The sequence below is a fragment of the Delphinus delphis genome, chromosome 14, assembly GCF_949987515.2.
Source record: "Delphinus delphis chromosome 14, mDelDel1.2, whole genome shotgun sequence".
Taxonomy (NCBI): Eukaryota; Metazoa; Chordata; class Mammalia; order Artiodactyla; family Delphinidae; genus Delphinus; species Delphinus delphis.
In genome coordinates this window covers 74,913,122-74,925,861 of record NC_082696.1, presented here as the reverse complement: position 1 = coordinate 74,925,861, position 12,740 = coordinate 74,913,122, and the positions used below count along the sequence as shown (strand labels likewise).

The window sequence follows — 12,740 nt, the reverse complement described above, 5'->3', positions numbered from 1 at the left end:
TTCAGTCTGGATTATCTGTCCATTGATGTAAGTGGGATTTTAAAGTCCCCTACAATTATTGTGTTACCACTGATTTCTCCTTTTATGTCTGTTAGTATTTGCCTTATATATATAGGTACTCCTATGTTGAGTGCATATATATTTACAATTGTTATCTCTTCTCCAACACATTAGTCCAAATGGACTTAATTGATATATACAGAGCATTCCAGTAGAAAGCAGCAAAATACACATTCTTTTCAAGTGCCCATGGTTCCATGTGCACATTCTCCAGGATAAATCACATGCTAGGCCACAAAACAAGTCTCAGTAAATTTAAGAAAATTGAAATTGTATCAGGCATCTTTTCTGACCACAATGCTATACGACTGGAAATCAACTATTTAGAAAAACTGCAAAAAAACACAAACGTGGAGGCTAAACAATATGCTACTAAACAAGCAGTGGATCACCGAAGAAATCAAAGAGGAAGTCAAAATATACCTAGAGACAAATGAAAATGAAAACATGACAGTCCAAAACTTATGGGACACAGCAAAAGCAGTTCTAAGAGGGAAGTTTACAGCAATACAAGCTTACCTCAGTAAACAAGAAAACTCTCAAGTAAACAACCTAACCTTACATCTAAAGCAAAAGAACTAACAAAACCCAAAGTTAGTAGAAGGAAAGAAGTCATAAAGATCAGAGCAGGAATAAATGAAATAGAAATGAAGAAAACAATAGAAAAGATCAATGAAACTAAAAGCTGGTTCTTTGAAAAAATAAACAAAATTGATAAACCTTTAGCCGCACTCATCAAGAAAAGAAAGGAGAGGGCCCAAATCAATAAAATCAGAAATGAAAAAGAAGTTACAACTGATACCACAGAAATACAAAGGATCATAAGAGACTACTGTGAACAACTATATGCCAATAAAATGGACAGCCTAGAAGAAATGGACAAATTCTTAGAAAGGCACAATCTCCCAAGACTGAACCAGGAAGAAATAGAAAATATAAACAGACCAATTACAGTAAGGAGCTTGAATCAGTAATTTAAAAACTAACAACAAACAAAAGTCCAGGACCAGGTGGCTTCACAGGTGAATTCTACCAAACATTTAGAGAAGAGTTAACACCTGTCCTCTGAAACTATTCCAAAAAATTGCAGAGGAGTGAACACTTCAGAACTCATTCTGTGAGGCTAGCATCACTCTGATACCAAAACCAGATAAAGATATCACACACAAAAAAAGAAAATTACAGGCCAATATCACTAATTAACATAAATTCAAAAATCCCCAACAAAATATTAGCAAACCGAATCCAACAGTACATCAAAAAGATCATATACCATGATCAAGTGGAACTTATCCCAGGGATGCAAGGATTTTTCAATATCTGCAAATCAATCCATGTGACACACCACATTAACAAATTGGAGAATAAAAACCACATAATCATCTCAATAGGTGCAGGAAAAGCTTTTGATAAAATTCAACATCGATTTATATTAAAAACCCTCCAGAAAGCAGGCATAGAGGAAACACACCTCAACATGATAAAGGCCATATATGACAAACCCACCACTAACATCATTCTCAACAGTGAAAAGCTGAAAACATTTCCTCTAGGATCAGGAATAAGACAAGGACGTCCACTCTTGTCACTTTTATTCAACACAGTTTTGGAAGCCCTAGCTACAGCAATCAGAGAAGATAAAGAAATAAAAGGAATCCATGTTGGAAACGAGGAAGTAAAACTGTCACTGTTTGCAGATGACATGATACTATACATAGTAAATCCTAAAGATGCCATCAGAAAACTACTAGAGTTCATCAATTAATTTAGTAAAGTTACAGGATACAAAATTAATACACAGAAATCTGTTGCATTTCTATACACTAACAATGACATATCAGAAAGGGGAATTAAGGAAACAGTCCTATTTACCATCTCATCAAAAAGAATAAAATACCTAGGAATAAATCTACCTAAGGAGGAAAAACACCTATACTCTGAAAACCATATGACAGTGATGAAACAAATTGAAGACAACACAAACAGATGGAAAGATATACCACGTTCTTGAATTGGAAGAATCAATATTGTGAAAATGACTGTACTACCCAAGGCAATCTACAGATTCAATGCAATCCCTATCAAGATACCAACGGCGTTTTTCACAGAACTAGAACAAATAATTTTAAAATTTATATGGAAACACAGAAGATCCCTAATAGCCAAAACAATCTTGAGAATGAGGAACAGAGCTGGAGGAATCATGCTCCCTGACTTCAGACTATACTACAAAGCTACAGTAATCAAAATAGTATGGTTCTGGCACAAAAACAGACACATCCATGAAACAGGATAGACAGCCCAGAAATAAACCCATGCACTTATAGTCAATTAACCTACAACAAAGGAGGCAAAAATATACAGTGGAAAAAAGACAGTCTCTTCAATAAGTGGTGCTGGGAAAACTGGCAGCTACATATAAAAGAATGAAATTAGAACATTCTCTTACACCATGTACAAAAATAAACTCAAAATTGATTAAAGACCTAAATGTAGGACTGGATAGCATAAAACTCCTAGAGGAAAACATAGGCAGAAAACTCTTTGACATAAATCACAGCAATATTTTTTGATCCGTCTCCTAAAGTAAAGGAAATAAAGGTAAAAATAAACAAATGAGACCAAATTAAACTTAAAAGCTTTTGCACAGCAAAGGTAACCATTGAAAAAAATGAAAAGACAACCTACTGAATGGGAGAAAATATTTGCAAATGATAAAACTACCATATGACCTAGCAATTCCACTCCTGGGTATATATCTGGAAAAAACAAAAACACTAATTCAAAACGATACGTGCACCCCAGTGTTCATCCAGCATTATTTGTAACTGCCAAGATACAGAAGCAACCTAAGTGTCCATCAACAGATGAGTGAATAAAGAAGCTATGGTGTATATGTGTGTGTGTGTGTGTGTGTGTGTGTGTACACAATGGAATACTACTGAGCCATAAAAAAAGGAATGAAATTTTGCCATTTGCAGCAACATGGATGGACTTGGAGGGCATTATGCTAAGTGAAATAAGTCAGACAAAGAAAGGCAAATACTGTATATCACTTACATGTGAAGTCTAAAAAATATAAAAAGCTAGTGAATAAAACAAAAAAGAAGCAGACTCACAGATATAGAGAACAAACTAATGGTTAGCAGTGTTGGGGGGCAGGGGCAATATAGGAGTGGGAGAGTGGAAGGTACAGACTATTGGGTATAAGATAGGCTCAAGGACATAGAGTTACAACACGAGGAATAGAGCCAATATTTTGTAGTAACTGTAAGTGGAAAGTAACCTTTTAAGTTGTCCAAAAAATAAAAAATTAAGTGCAACTATTTAAAAAAAAACAGATCAGTGGCTTTCAGGGGCTGGGATGTGGAGAGCACAGGGGAATTTGAGGAAGTTGATGGGACTGATCATAATGGTAGCTACATGAGTAAATGCATCTGTCAAAATTCATAGGACATATACTAAAAGGAGTGTATTTTGCTCTCTATAAGTTATGCCTTAATAAACCTGACTTTAAAAAAAACCAGGGCTTCCCTGGTGGCGCAGTGGTTGAGAGTCTGCCTGCCAATGCAGGGGACACGGGTTCGTGCCCTGGTCCAGGAAGATCCCACATGCCGCGGAGCGGCTGGGCCCGTGAGCCATGGCCCCTGGGCCTGCGCATCCGGAGCCTGTGCTCCGCAACGGGAGAGGCCACAACAGTGAGAGGCCCGTGTACCGCAAAAAAAAAAAAAAAATCAAAGGGGTGCATAAAGATATACCATGCTAACAATAACCAAAAGAAAGTTGTAGTGGCTATGATAATATCAGACAGAGTAGATTTCAAAGCAAAGAGTATTACCCAGATAAAGATGATTTTATAATGATAAATGGGTCAATCAAGAATATAACAGTCTTAAACACTTATACATTTAATATTAAAGCTTCAAAATACTTAAGGCAAAAATGATAGAACTGAAATATTTGAAATTTAAATAACATACTTCTCAATAACCCATGGGTCAAAGGAGAAGTTAAAAGAGAAATTAAAAAGTGCATACATTTAAGGGAGAATTTATGCCAATTCTGTACAAACTTTTCCAGAAAATGAAGAAGCTGGAATACTTTCCAACTCATTATTTGGAACCAGAAGATAACAAAACCGGTGGGGGTGGGGGGAGGGCGGGGGGACATTACAAGCAAAGAAAACTACAGACCAGTGGTCCATCATAAACTTATGTGCAGAAATTATAAACAAAACTTTAGCAAATCAAATCCAGTGATATATAAAAAGGATAATATATAATGACCAAGTATGGTTCATCCCTGGAATGAAAGGTTGTTTCAACATTCAAAAACTGGTCAATCTAGTTTATCATATTAACAAGAAAGAAACATATGATGATCTCAGTAGATGAAGAAAAACATTTAACAAAGTCCAACATCCATTCCTAATAAAAATTCTCAGCAAACTAGAAATAGTAGGAAACTTCCTCAAAATGATGAAGGGAACCTATGAAAAATCTACAGTTACCATCATATTTATTGATGAAACACTGATTGCTTTGTGCCTAAGATCAGGAACAAGACAAACGTATCTACTCTCACAACTTCTATCCAACATTGTACTTGAAGTTCTAGCCAGTGCAGTGAGGCATGAAAAAGAAATAAAAGGCATCCATACTGGAAAGTAAGAAGTAAAACTGTCTTTATTTGTGGACAGCATGACCATCAATGTAGAAAATCTAAAGGAATCTACAAAAAAACTATTAGAACTAATAAACATCAAAAATATAAAATACCTAGGGATAAATCTGATCTTTTAACTGTGTATGCTGAAAACTACAAAATATTGCTAAGAGAAATTAAAGAAGACCTAAATAAATGAAGAAACATACCTTGTTCCTGATTTGGAAGACTCAGTATCATTAAGGTATCAGGTCTTCCTTAATCTATATTTAGAGTCATTGCAACCCCACTCAAAATCCCAGTCAGCTTTAAAAAAAAAAAAAAATGAAATTGACAAACTGATTATAAAAGACATTATTCACTTAGTATTGAAACCAGATAGAACATCAGTCTTCCCTGGATAACATTTATGATTAAAGGCAACTGTTCTTCAGTGTATAAGATGACTCAGGAGGTTACCTCATCCCTCTCTTTCTCTTTGCTGCTTCCACATATTTAAAGACAGAGGACATAGTGAAATAGATGAACTTCTGCATATAGATCTGAAAATAACTTTTGGAAGAAGAAACATACCTCAAATGACAGCAGTGAAGTATGAAGGAATTACCACTAATCAGGAAGCTAACTAATGGCATAGATGACTAAAGAGTCATGAAACATTCATCAGGGTTAGAATTTAGCTGAATTAATAAAGTTGAAGAGGAAACCCTCCAGTTCTCTTTCATAAAAAGTCTCTGACTGATTTAAAATGAAGTTTTAAATGTTCAAGTCAACATTAGATAAATTACAAAATTCATAAGCAAAAATAAATTTAATAACAAAATTTAGTTATAAGTACCAAGTAGGTCTTTCATATGTTACATACTATAAAATGACCTCATTGTAACCTGGCTTTACTTTTTTTAACTCACATTTAGAGAAAGATTTGAAATAATGCATCAGACATGAAAATAATTTCAATTGTCATTTCATTTACAGGTCTGCATTACATTTACTGAATTCGGAAAAATGCAAAATATTTGTAACTTTCTTGTTGAAAAGCTAGATAGCTCTGTTGTCATCAGCCAACCCCAGTTCTATCATACTCCAGGTTCTATTGAGAATCTTCGGTAAGTTAAGCACATCTTTAAATTAATTATCAACCAATTAAACAAAACTATTCAGTGCTGCGGTTTGTTGACTGTCGTATTAATAATCTCTGCATTTAATTCCTAAGACGGCAAGCCTGTGTCGTTGCTGTAGAAAATGCATGGCGCAAAGCTCAAGAAGTCTGTAATCTTGTTGGCCAAACTCTAGGAAAACCTTTATTAATCAAAGAAGAAGAAATGAAAGAATGGGAAGGCCAAATAGATGATCACCAGTCATCCAGACTCTCAGGTTCGTTAACTGTACAACAAAAAATCAAAAGTGCAACAATACATGCTGCTTCCAAAGTATTTGTAACTTTTGAAGTAAAGGGGAGAGAGAAGAAAAAAAAACATACCTGAAATTCTGACCAAAATATATTGTGTTTGTATCTTTTTGTCTATTTTTATACTTTTTATAATGTTTGCTTTTGTCCTGAATATATGTATATTGTGTAGTATATAAGGTGTTTCTCCCTCAAGCCTGTCAATCCTTGAATATAGTTCCACAGAATACTTATGTTTACTTTCTGTTTTTGAAAACTTACTATGGGAAATACTCTTGGGAATAAATGTGTTATATGTGCACACTTGCATAGTGACAGTTCATATAAGTGTATGTGTAAATAATTTTATATTCCTACTACAGGACAAAATACTGACAGTTATTAACATGATGGTTAACATTCATAGAAAGAATGATGAGCAATACATAACTCTTGATAAAAGGGTAATGAGATATACTAAGAAAATATTTTGATGACAGACATAAAAGATAATATATTGACCAGACTCTCTTCACTAGGGCTCCTTTGATTATACCAGCACTCTCCAGTACAAATATATATAATGCAATCCATATATGTAATTTAAAATTTCCTAGTAGATACATTTTTTAAAAAGTGAAAAACAGTTGAAGCTAATTTTAATATTTTATTTAACCCAGTATATCCAAAATATTATCATTTCAGCATGTAATTATTCTTAAAATAATTAATGGATATTGTATATTCTTTTTTATACTAAGTTTTCAAAATCCAGTGTGTATTTTATATTACAGCACATCTCAATTCAGATGCTAAATTTTCATCAGAAATACTTGATCTGTATTTAAGTTTCTTAAAATATAGGTGGAAAAAATAGATTCACACACCCAGTTGTTCCAGACATTCTTGAAAGATCTAGTAACTGGATCATGTGTCAGTTTTTAAATTAAAAATGTTTTTTTAATTTAAAATTCAGTTCCTTAGTTGCACTAGCCACATTTCAAGGACTCGAAAGCCATAAGTAGGCAATGGCTACCGTGTTGGACAGTGCAGGGCCATACACTGAGAAAATACTGATCCTTAAGGCTATCTGAGCAAGTACATATCATTGCTATTGCATTATACACCATCTGCAGGTGTGTCTACATAAGCCAAGTCTGTTATGCAGCACAGGCTTTCCATTCCCTGCCATACAGCTAAGCCCTAGGGTTTTTCCTTTGATAGAGCTTGACACTCATATACCAATGTTTCTTTCCTATAACGTATTCCAGTATGTAGTTTTCATCCCCACCCACTTTCTTAAGTGGCACTAAAACCGCTTAATCCATCTCTTCTGCAGTATCCTTGGTGGGAAGGAGTGTGGAAGCTAAGAAGAAAAATTTTAGAATCCAACACCGCTATTTTAAAATCCTGATTTTACTACTAGAACGTAAGCTCCTTTAGAATGGAGATCTTGTCTTTCTCATTCACAGCTGCATTCTCAGTCTTAGCATAGTGACAGGGCCAACACAGAGTAGGCTCTCAAATATCTGCTGAGCAATGTACTGGTTATAGAAACTTGGCAAGGCAGTTTAATTTCTTTAAGCTTCTCTTTCCTCACCAATGAAATGAGGCTAATAATACCTACCCTGCAGTGTTACTATAAGGATTAAAGTTGATAACTGTAAGACCACAAGAATAATGCCTAGCACATAGCAGTTACTTGGTAAATGGTAGCCACTATACCAGCTGCATTCTTTGATTATTGTCAACCCAAGTAAAAGTTGGCTTTTCCAAATCTATCATTAAGATGAATTTTTAAATAGTCATATTAAAAATAAACTTATCAGAAAACCAGTTTAAGGTATGTTGAAGTTTTATTTCCAAAAAGAGTTAAATAAATTATATTTTAGCTTTTATTTATCCAGTTGGGTAGAAAAGTACTATTGAGTCTGTACATCAAGAAAAAAATTGTTCATACTCAATAAAATTTAATCACGGGGGCTGATTTTTCTTAGCCATGGCTTCGTTGTATCTTTGGTTCCGTCACATTTGGTAAAGAAGGTTTTCAACTTAGCAATAAATACCTAAAAACAAATTTTAAGTTAGCAAACACTTTTTAGAATTTACAGGCATTTTTAAAGATGTTGCCTCAAAAAAAACCTATAAAATGGACAGTCCTACAATTCTGTAGAGCATCTAAGAGAAGTAATCCTTCAAAGATTAGACTGGTTTAATGTATGACATCCTGTGTACTTTAAGACTAAGGGTATCAAATTTAGTTGTCAGTTAATGGCAAGTTAATTTCTGACACATGGCAGATACTGGAGTATCACAATGAATTACTTAGGGGACCTGTGCCACAAAGCCTGCTAGAATAAACCTATCCCGAACTTAATCCTTAATCCTGACAATTTCTTTCTTCTGAACCCCTTTTTAAAGAAAATCTTTCAAGAAAGCAAAAAATTGTAATTGCTGTTTTCTGAAAGAAAATTTCTTTCTAATTAGGATGTTTGAAACAAACCCACTATGTTCCAAGCTCCTTTTTAGAAGGAAATACTATTAAAATAAGGTTTCTGAATATTACTGATAAAATTTAGGATTCCATTCAGCTACATGCTAAAGATTACATTTTTTGTAGTATTTACCTTACTTATATCAGTATTCTTATTTGACAGTTAATTTGAGTTCAATGCAAATAAGACCTGGAAAAATATTTTTTAACTTAAGATTCTGTGCCTCATATTCCATAAATATTGTTATGACCTCCTTGGAAATGTAGGTTTAGGAGATGCAAATTCTGTCAGACTTGTTGATGAGAATTTGATAATGAGGAATTCTTCTCACTGGCCTACAAACAATAAAAACATGAATTATGAGGTCAAAAGTGGGAGTTAACTTATTATCTACATTACAAAATTATGTGGGAGACAAATGTATTATGATTCATTCCAGAAAAAAACTATATAAATCGGTTTAATGAAAATAAAAAACATTTATTATTTTATTCATATTATATTTGCAGCCAAATAGTTTCTAATAGCCATAAAATCTCCTGTGGCCTAAATCACTTTAACATGTTCAGTTATGTTAAAAGACTAGAATTGACAGTGGCTTATCCAAGTCAAACACTTCTCAGGGTGAGGTAATAGATACTTTTCAAGAGGAATTATTTGTACTATTTTATTAAAAAGAATAACATCCTTTTATAACCTGTTTAGCAGGGGGATATACTCTGGAGCTCTGGCTTCAGTGTCCCAACCAAAAGTACTCCCAAACAGCCATGCCACTTATCGACGCTCACCAGTCCCACCTCAGAGTGAGCAAATGCTGGCTTTGGACTTCAGATGTAAGTTGGTACTGTCGTAACAGTGAAAAAACAAAACAGCTAATCAAAAACATATTATTTGCTACACAGAGTTTGATTTATCAGGGTTTCATATGCTTGATACAATTAGTAAGGCAAATAAGTGAACCAAAAACTAAAATCAGTTTCCACACTAAGAGATTAAAAGCCTAGGTGGCAGGAGAAAGTACTAATCTAAATGATCCTGAAACAAGGCAGTAATCCCTGAATTTTAAAAAAATCCTCCAAATATCACGTTGCCATCTGGTGGCAGTGGGGGGGTGTGCGTGTGTGTCCATTTTTTTAAATATAGAGATTCTGTCATCCTCTCTGCTCCTTCCCTTCTACAAACGATTTTGCACAAAAGACCCAAAAACAGGTAAATAGTTCCAATACTTCAAACAGAAAAATCTACACTAATCACATTCATTACATCCTAATTTTTCATCAGTTTCTATACAAGACTATGAACTCCTCAAGGGTAGGGCTATGTCTTAAACATTTCTTTTCCTAGTACCTGGCTAATAAAAGGCTAAGAGGAGGAAAAGCTGGTTGTCAGTGATTCTGCTTTATTCCCAAATCAGAAGGATAGCATTCATAGCGGAGTACCTCAATGTTGGTACACATGGACGTGGGGAAGGGAAATGCAGGGCACTGATTCCAGAGTCAAGTACAAATATGATTTTCTATAACAGGCTTTGAAAATTAATGGTAATGGAAACATTCAATTTAAACATCTATTTATTAAAAGTTTTAACTGAATTTATTAGATGCAGTTTTATAGTGGTTACAGTCAGAATTTCAAAAGCAACTTTCCCTGAGAGTGTGCTATGGGCTGTTTTTTTGTTTTCTGTTGTTGTTTGGCTCTAGTTCACTGTTTTTATTTACATAACCGCCTTTCTCCCAGACAAGCAACATTAGCAAAACTTAAGGCAAAGATGCCTTGTTGGTGACCATCCTGTTCAATTTTCTTCCGCGGAGGGTCTTCTCAGTGGCCATTTACCACATGGAGTTCATGCTGTGTTTGCATATTTTCTACTGGATCAGCTCTAAGTGAGGACCTTTGCCCTACCCTCCTGTCACCACTGAGAGTGATTATACTTGTGCCACACATTGCTCACCAACAGGCCATGACAAACTCTCAGGGAAAGTTGCTTTCTTTGAAATTCTGACTGCAACCACTATAAAACTGCATCTAATAAATTCAGTTAACTTACAACTTCTAATAAACAGATGCTTAAATTGAATGTTTCCATTAATTTTACTTTCAAAACCTATTTTAGAAGGTTATATTTGTACTTGATAGCAATAATGAATTTTTATCTCATACAAAAACAGTTTTTATGCTTTTTCTTTTTACCAAATCAGCCATGTTTATTGTAGTGGGACAGGGAGGGTGGGAGGGAGGGAGACGCAGGAGGGAAGAGATATGGGAACATGTGTGTATGTATAACTGATTCACTTTGTTATAAAGCAGAAACTAACACACCATTGTAAAGCAATTATACTCCAATAAAGATGTTTAAAAAAAAAAAAGAGTGAGTGTAATGATTCAGATAAATCAAGTCTAGCCCAAGTAAGTAAATAGCATCAAAAGAAAATTTTTCTTAGTTTATGCTAAACTAATGATGAAAGGTCTAAAGTATTACATTCTATATTGGAGTAGGAGGTGAGGTATAATTAACTTAAAGTTGAATGTCAATCAAATACAATACAAAATTATTTTAATATAGCAAATGTTCCACTAGCTCAATACCTGCAAGGAAAGCACAGATTTCTTCTTCATTGTACCTATTCCTAAAATGATAAAGATGCAGTGATATAGACTGTTGTGTTCTGCAAAGAATCCATTATGAATATGCAGCTGAAACCTTTGAAAATTTTGCAAACCACAGAGATCGGCATATATTTGAGGAATGACTATATTTGTTTCATTCTGTAGGAATGTTGAGAATTCATAGCATCCCCAAATGTTACTACTCTTAAACGTTACATTCATTTAAAGTATTCAGGGACTTCCTTGGTGGTGCAGTGGCTAACAGTCCACACTCCCAATGCAGGGGGCCCGGGTTCTATCCCTGGCCAGGGAACTAGATCCCATATGCCACAACTAAGAGTTCTCATGCTGCAACTAAAGATTCCACATGCTGCAACTAAAGATCCTGCATGCTGCAACTAAAAGATCCTGCATGCCACAACTAAAAGATCACACATGCTGCAACTAAAGAGCCTGCATGTGCAACTAAAAAGATCATGCATGCTGCAACTAAAAGAACTCGCATGCTGCAATGAGGATCCCGCACGCGGCAACGAAGATCCCTCATGCTGCAACAAAGTCCCAGTGCACCCAAATAAATAAATAAAACTTATTTTAGTAAATAAATAAAATATTCAACTGTTCGTTTGAATAAGAAACAGAGAATTGATGATCTCACTAACATTAGATCCAACACTTTAGACATGTTTATCTAAATGATTAGACATTTCATTGTCCAATATTAACTAATGGTTTTTCATATTATTTGGTGACAACTCTGGAAACATAACCCTGCAATAACCACACGACTGAATAAGTATGAGAACACCTGCAGCTCTGAGACTTGGAGAGATTCTAGCCCTCACTCCACCACCGCAGCCCTGATGGCAAGAAGAGCAGAAACCCCAGCAGTATCTATAGAGCCACCCAACTACTGCTTCTCTATGTGTTCAGGAAGGGAATATGGGGGTTGAGAGAATAATGAACTTCTTGGAAGATAGCAGGCATGATAGAGGCTGTCACATCACTCCCAGAAGTATATGTGGAGGCAGTTCCTTCAATGCTTAGTTTGCAGTTTGCAGCCTGCTACCTGCCAGAGCTTATTACGACGAGAAAGAAACATGTAAAGTCTGAATACAAAGAATTTTTTAAAATCATGATCAGGAATGTGTGTAGTTGTAATGCTACACTTGCAAGCAACATCATTTAAGAAGAAGGGACAAAAGCTAAAATTAAAATGCTTGAAATTAATAAAACATATAAGAAATCAAAGTTTTGTTTAGGTTTTTATCTATAAAAAAAAATAAGAATTCTGGATGCTCTTCTCCCCTCCCTACCCTGTCTCACATACAAACTGCTATTTCTCATGAATGCTTTCTCTCCAGTTATACATAGTCAAGATAAACAGCCAAAATCTTGCACATAAGTGCCCTTAACTGAGTCTGCGTATCGCAAATAAAGCCTGACATCTTTTCGTTTTTGCTACTGAGAAGACGAATTATCATGGATGGTGAGGTTTTCATGACTTATTTGGAGAAAAGTGG

At 34.9% G+C, this 12,740-nt stretch overlaps 1 protein-coding gene across 1 annotated transcript in view; it reads left to right on the top strand.

The window, feature by feature from the left end:
- Nucleotides 1-10,828, top strand: part of IRAK1BP1 (interleukin 1 receptor associated kinase 1 binding protein 1) — a 40,242-nt gene extending 29,414 nt beyond the window's left edge. The window contains exons 3-4 of the mRNA XM_060030323.1: nt 5,704-5,834; nt 5,942-10,828. Coding sequence (XP_059886306.1) covers nt 5,704-5,834; nt 5,942-6,212 — 402 coding nt within the window. The 3' untranslated portion in view covers nt 6,213-10,828. The remainder of the gene's footprint in view (nt 1-5,703; nt 5,835-5,941) is intronic.
- Nucleotides 10,829-12,740: the final 1,912 nt, after the last annotated feature.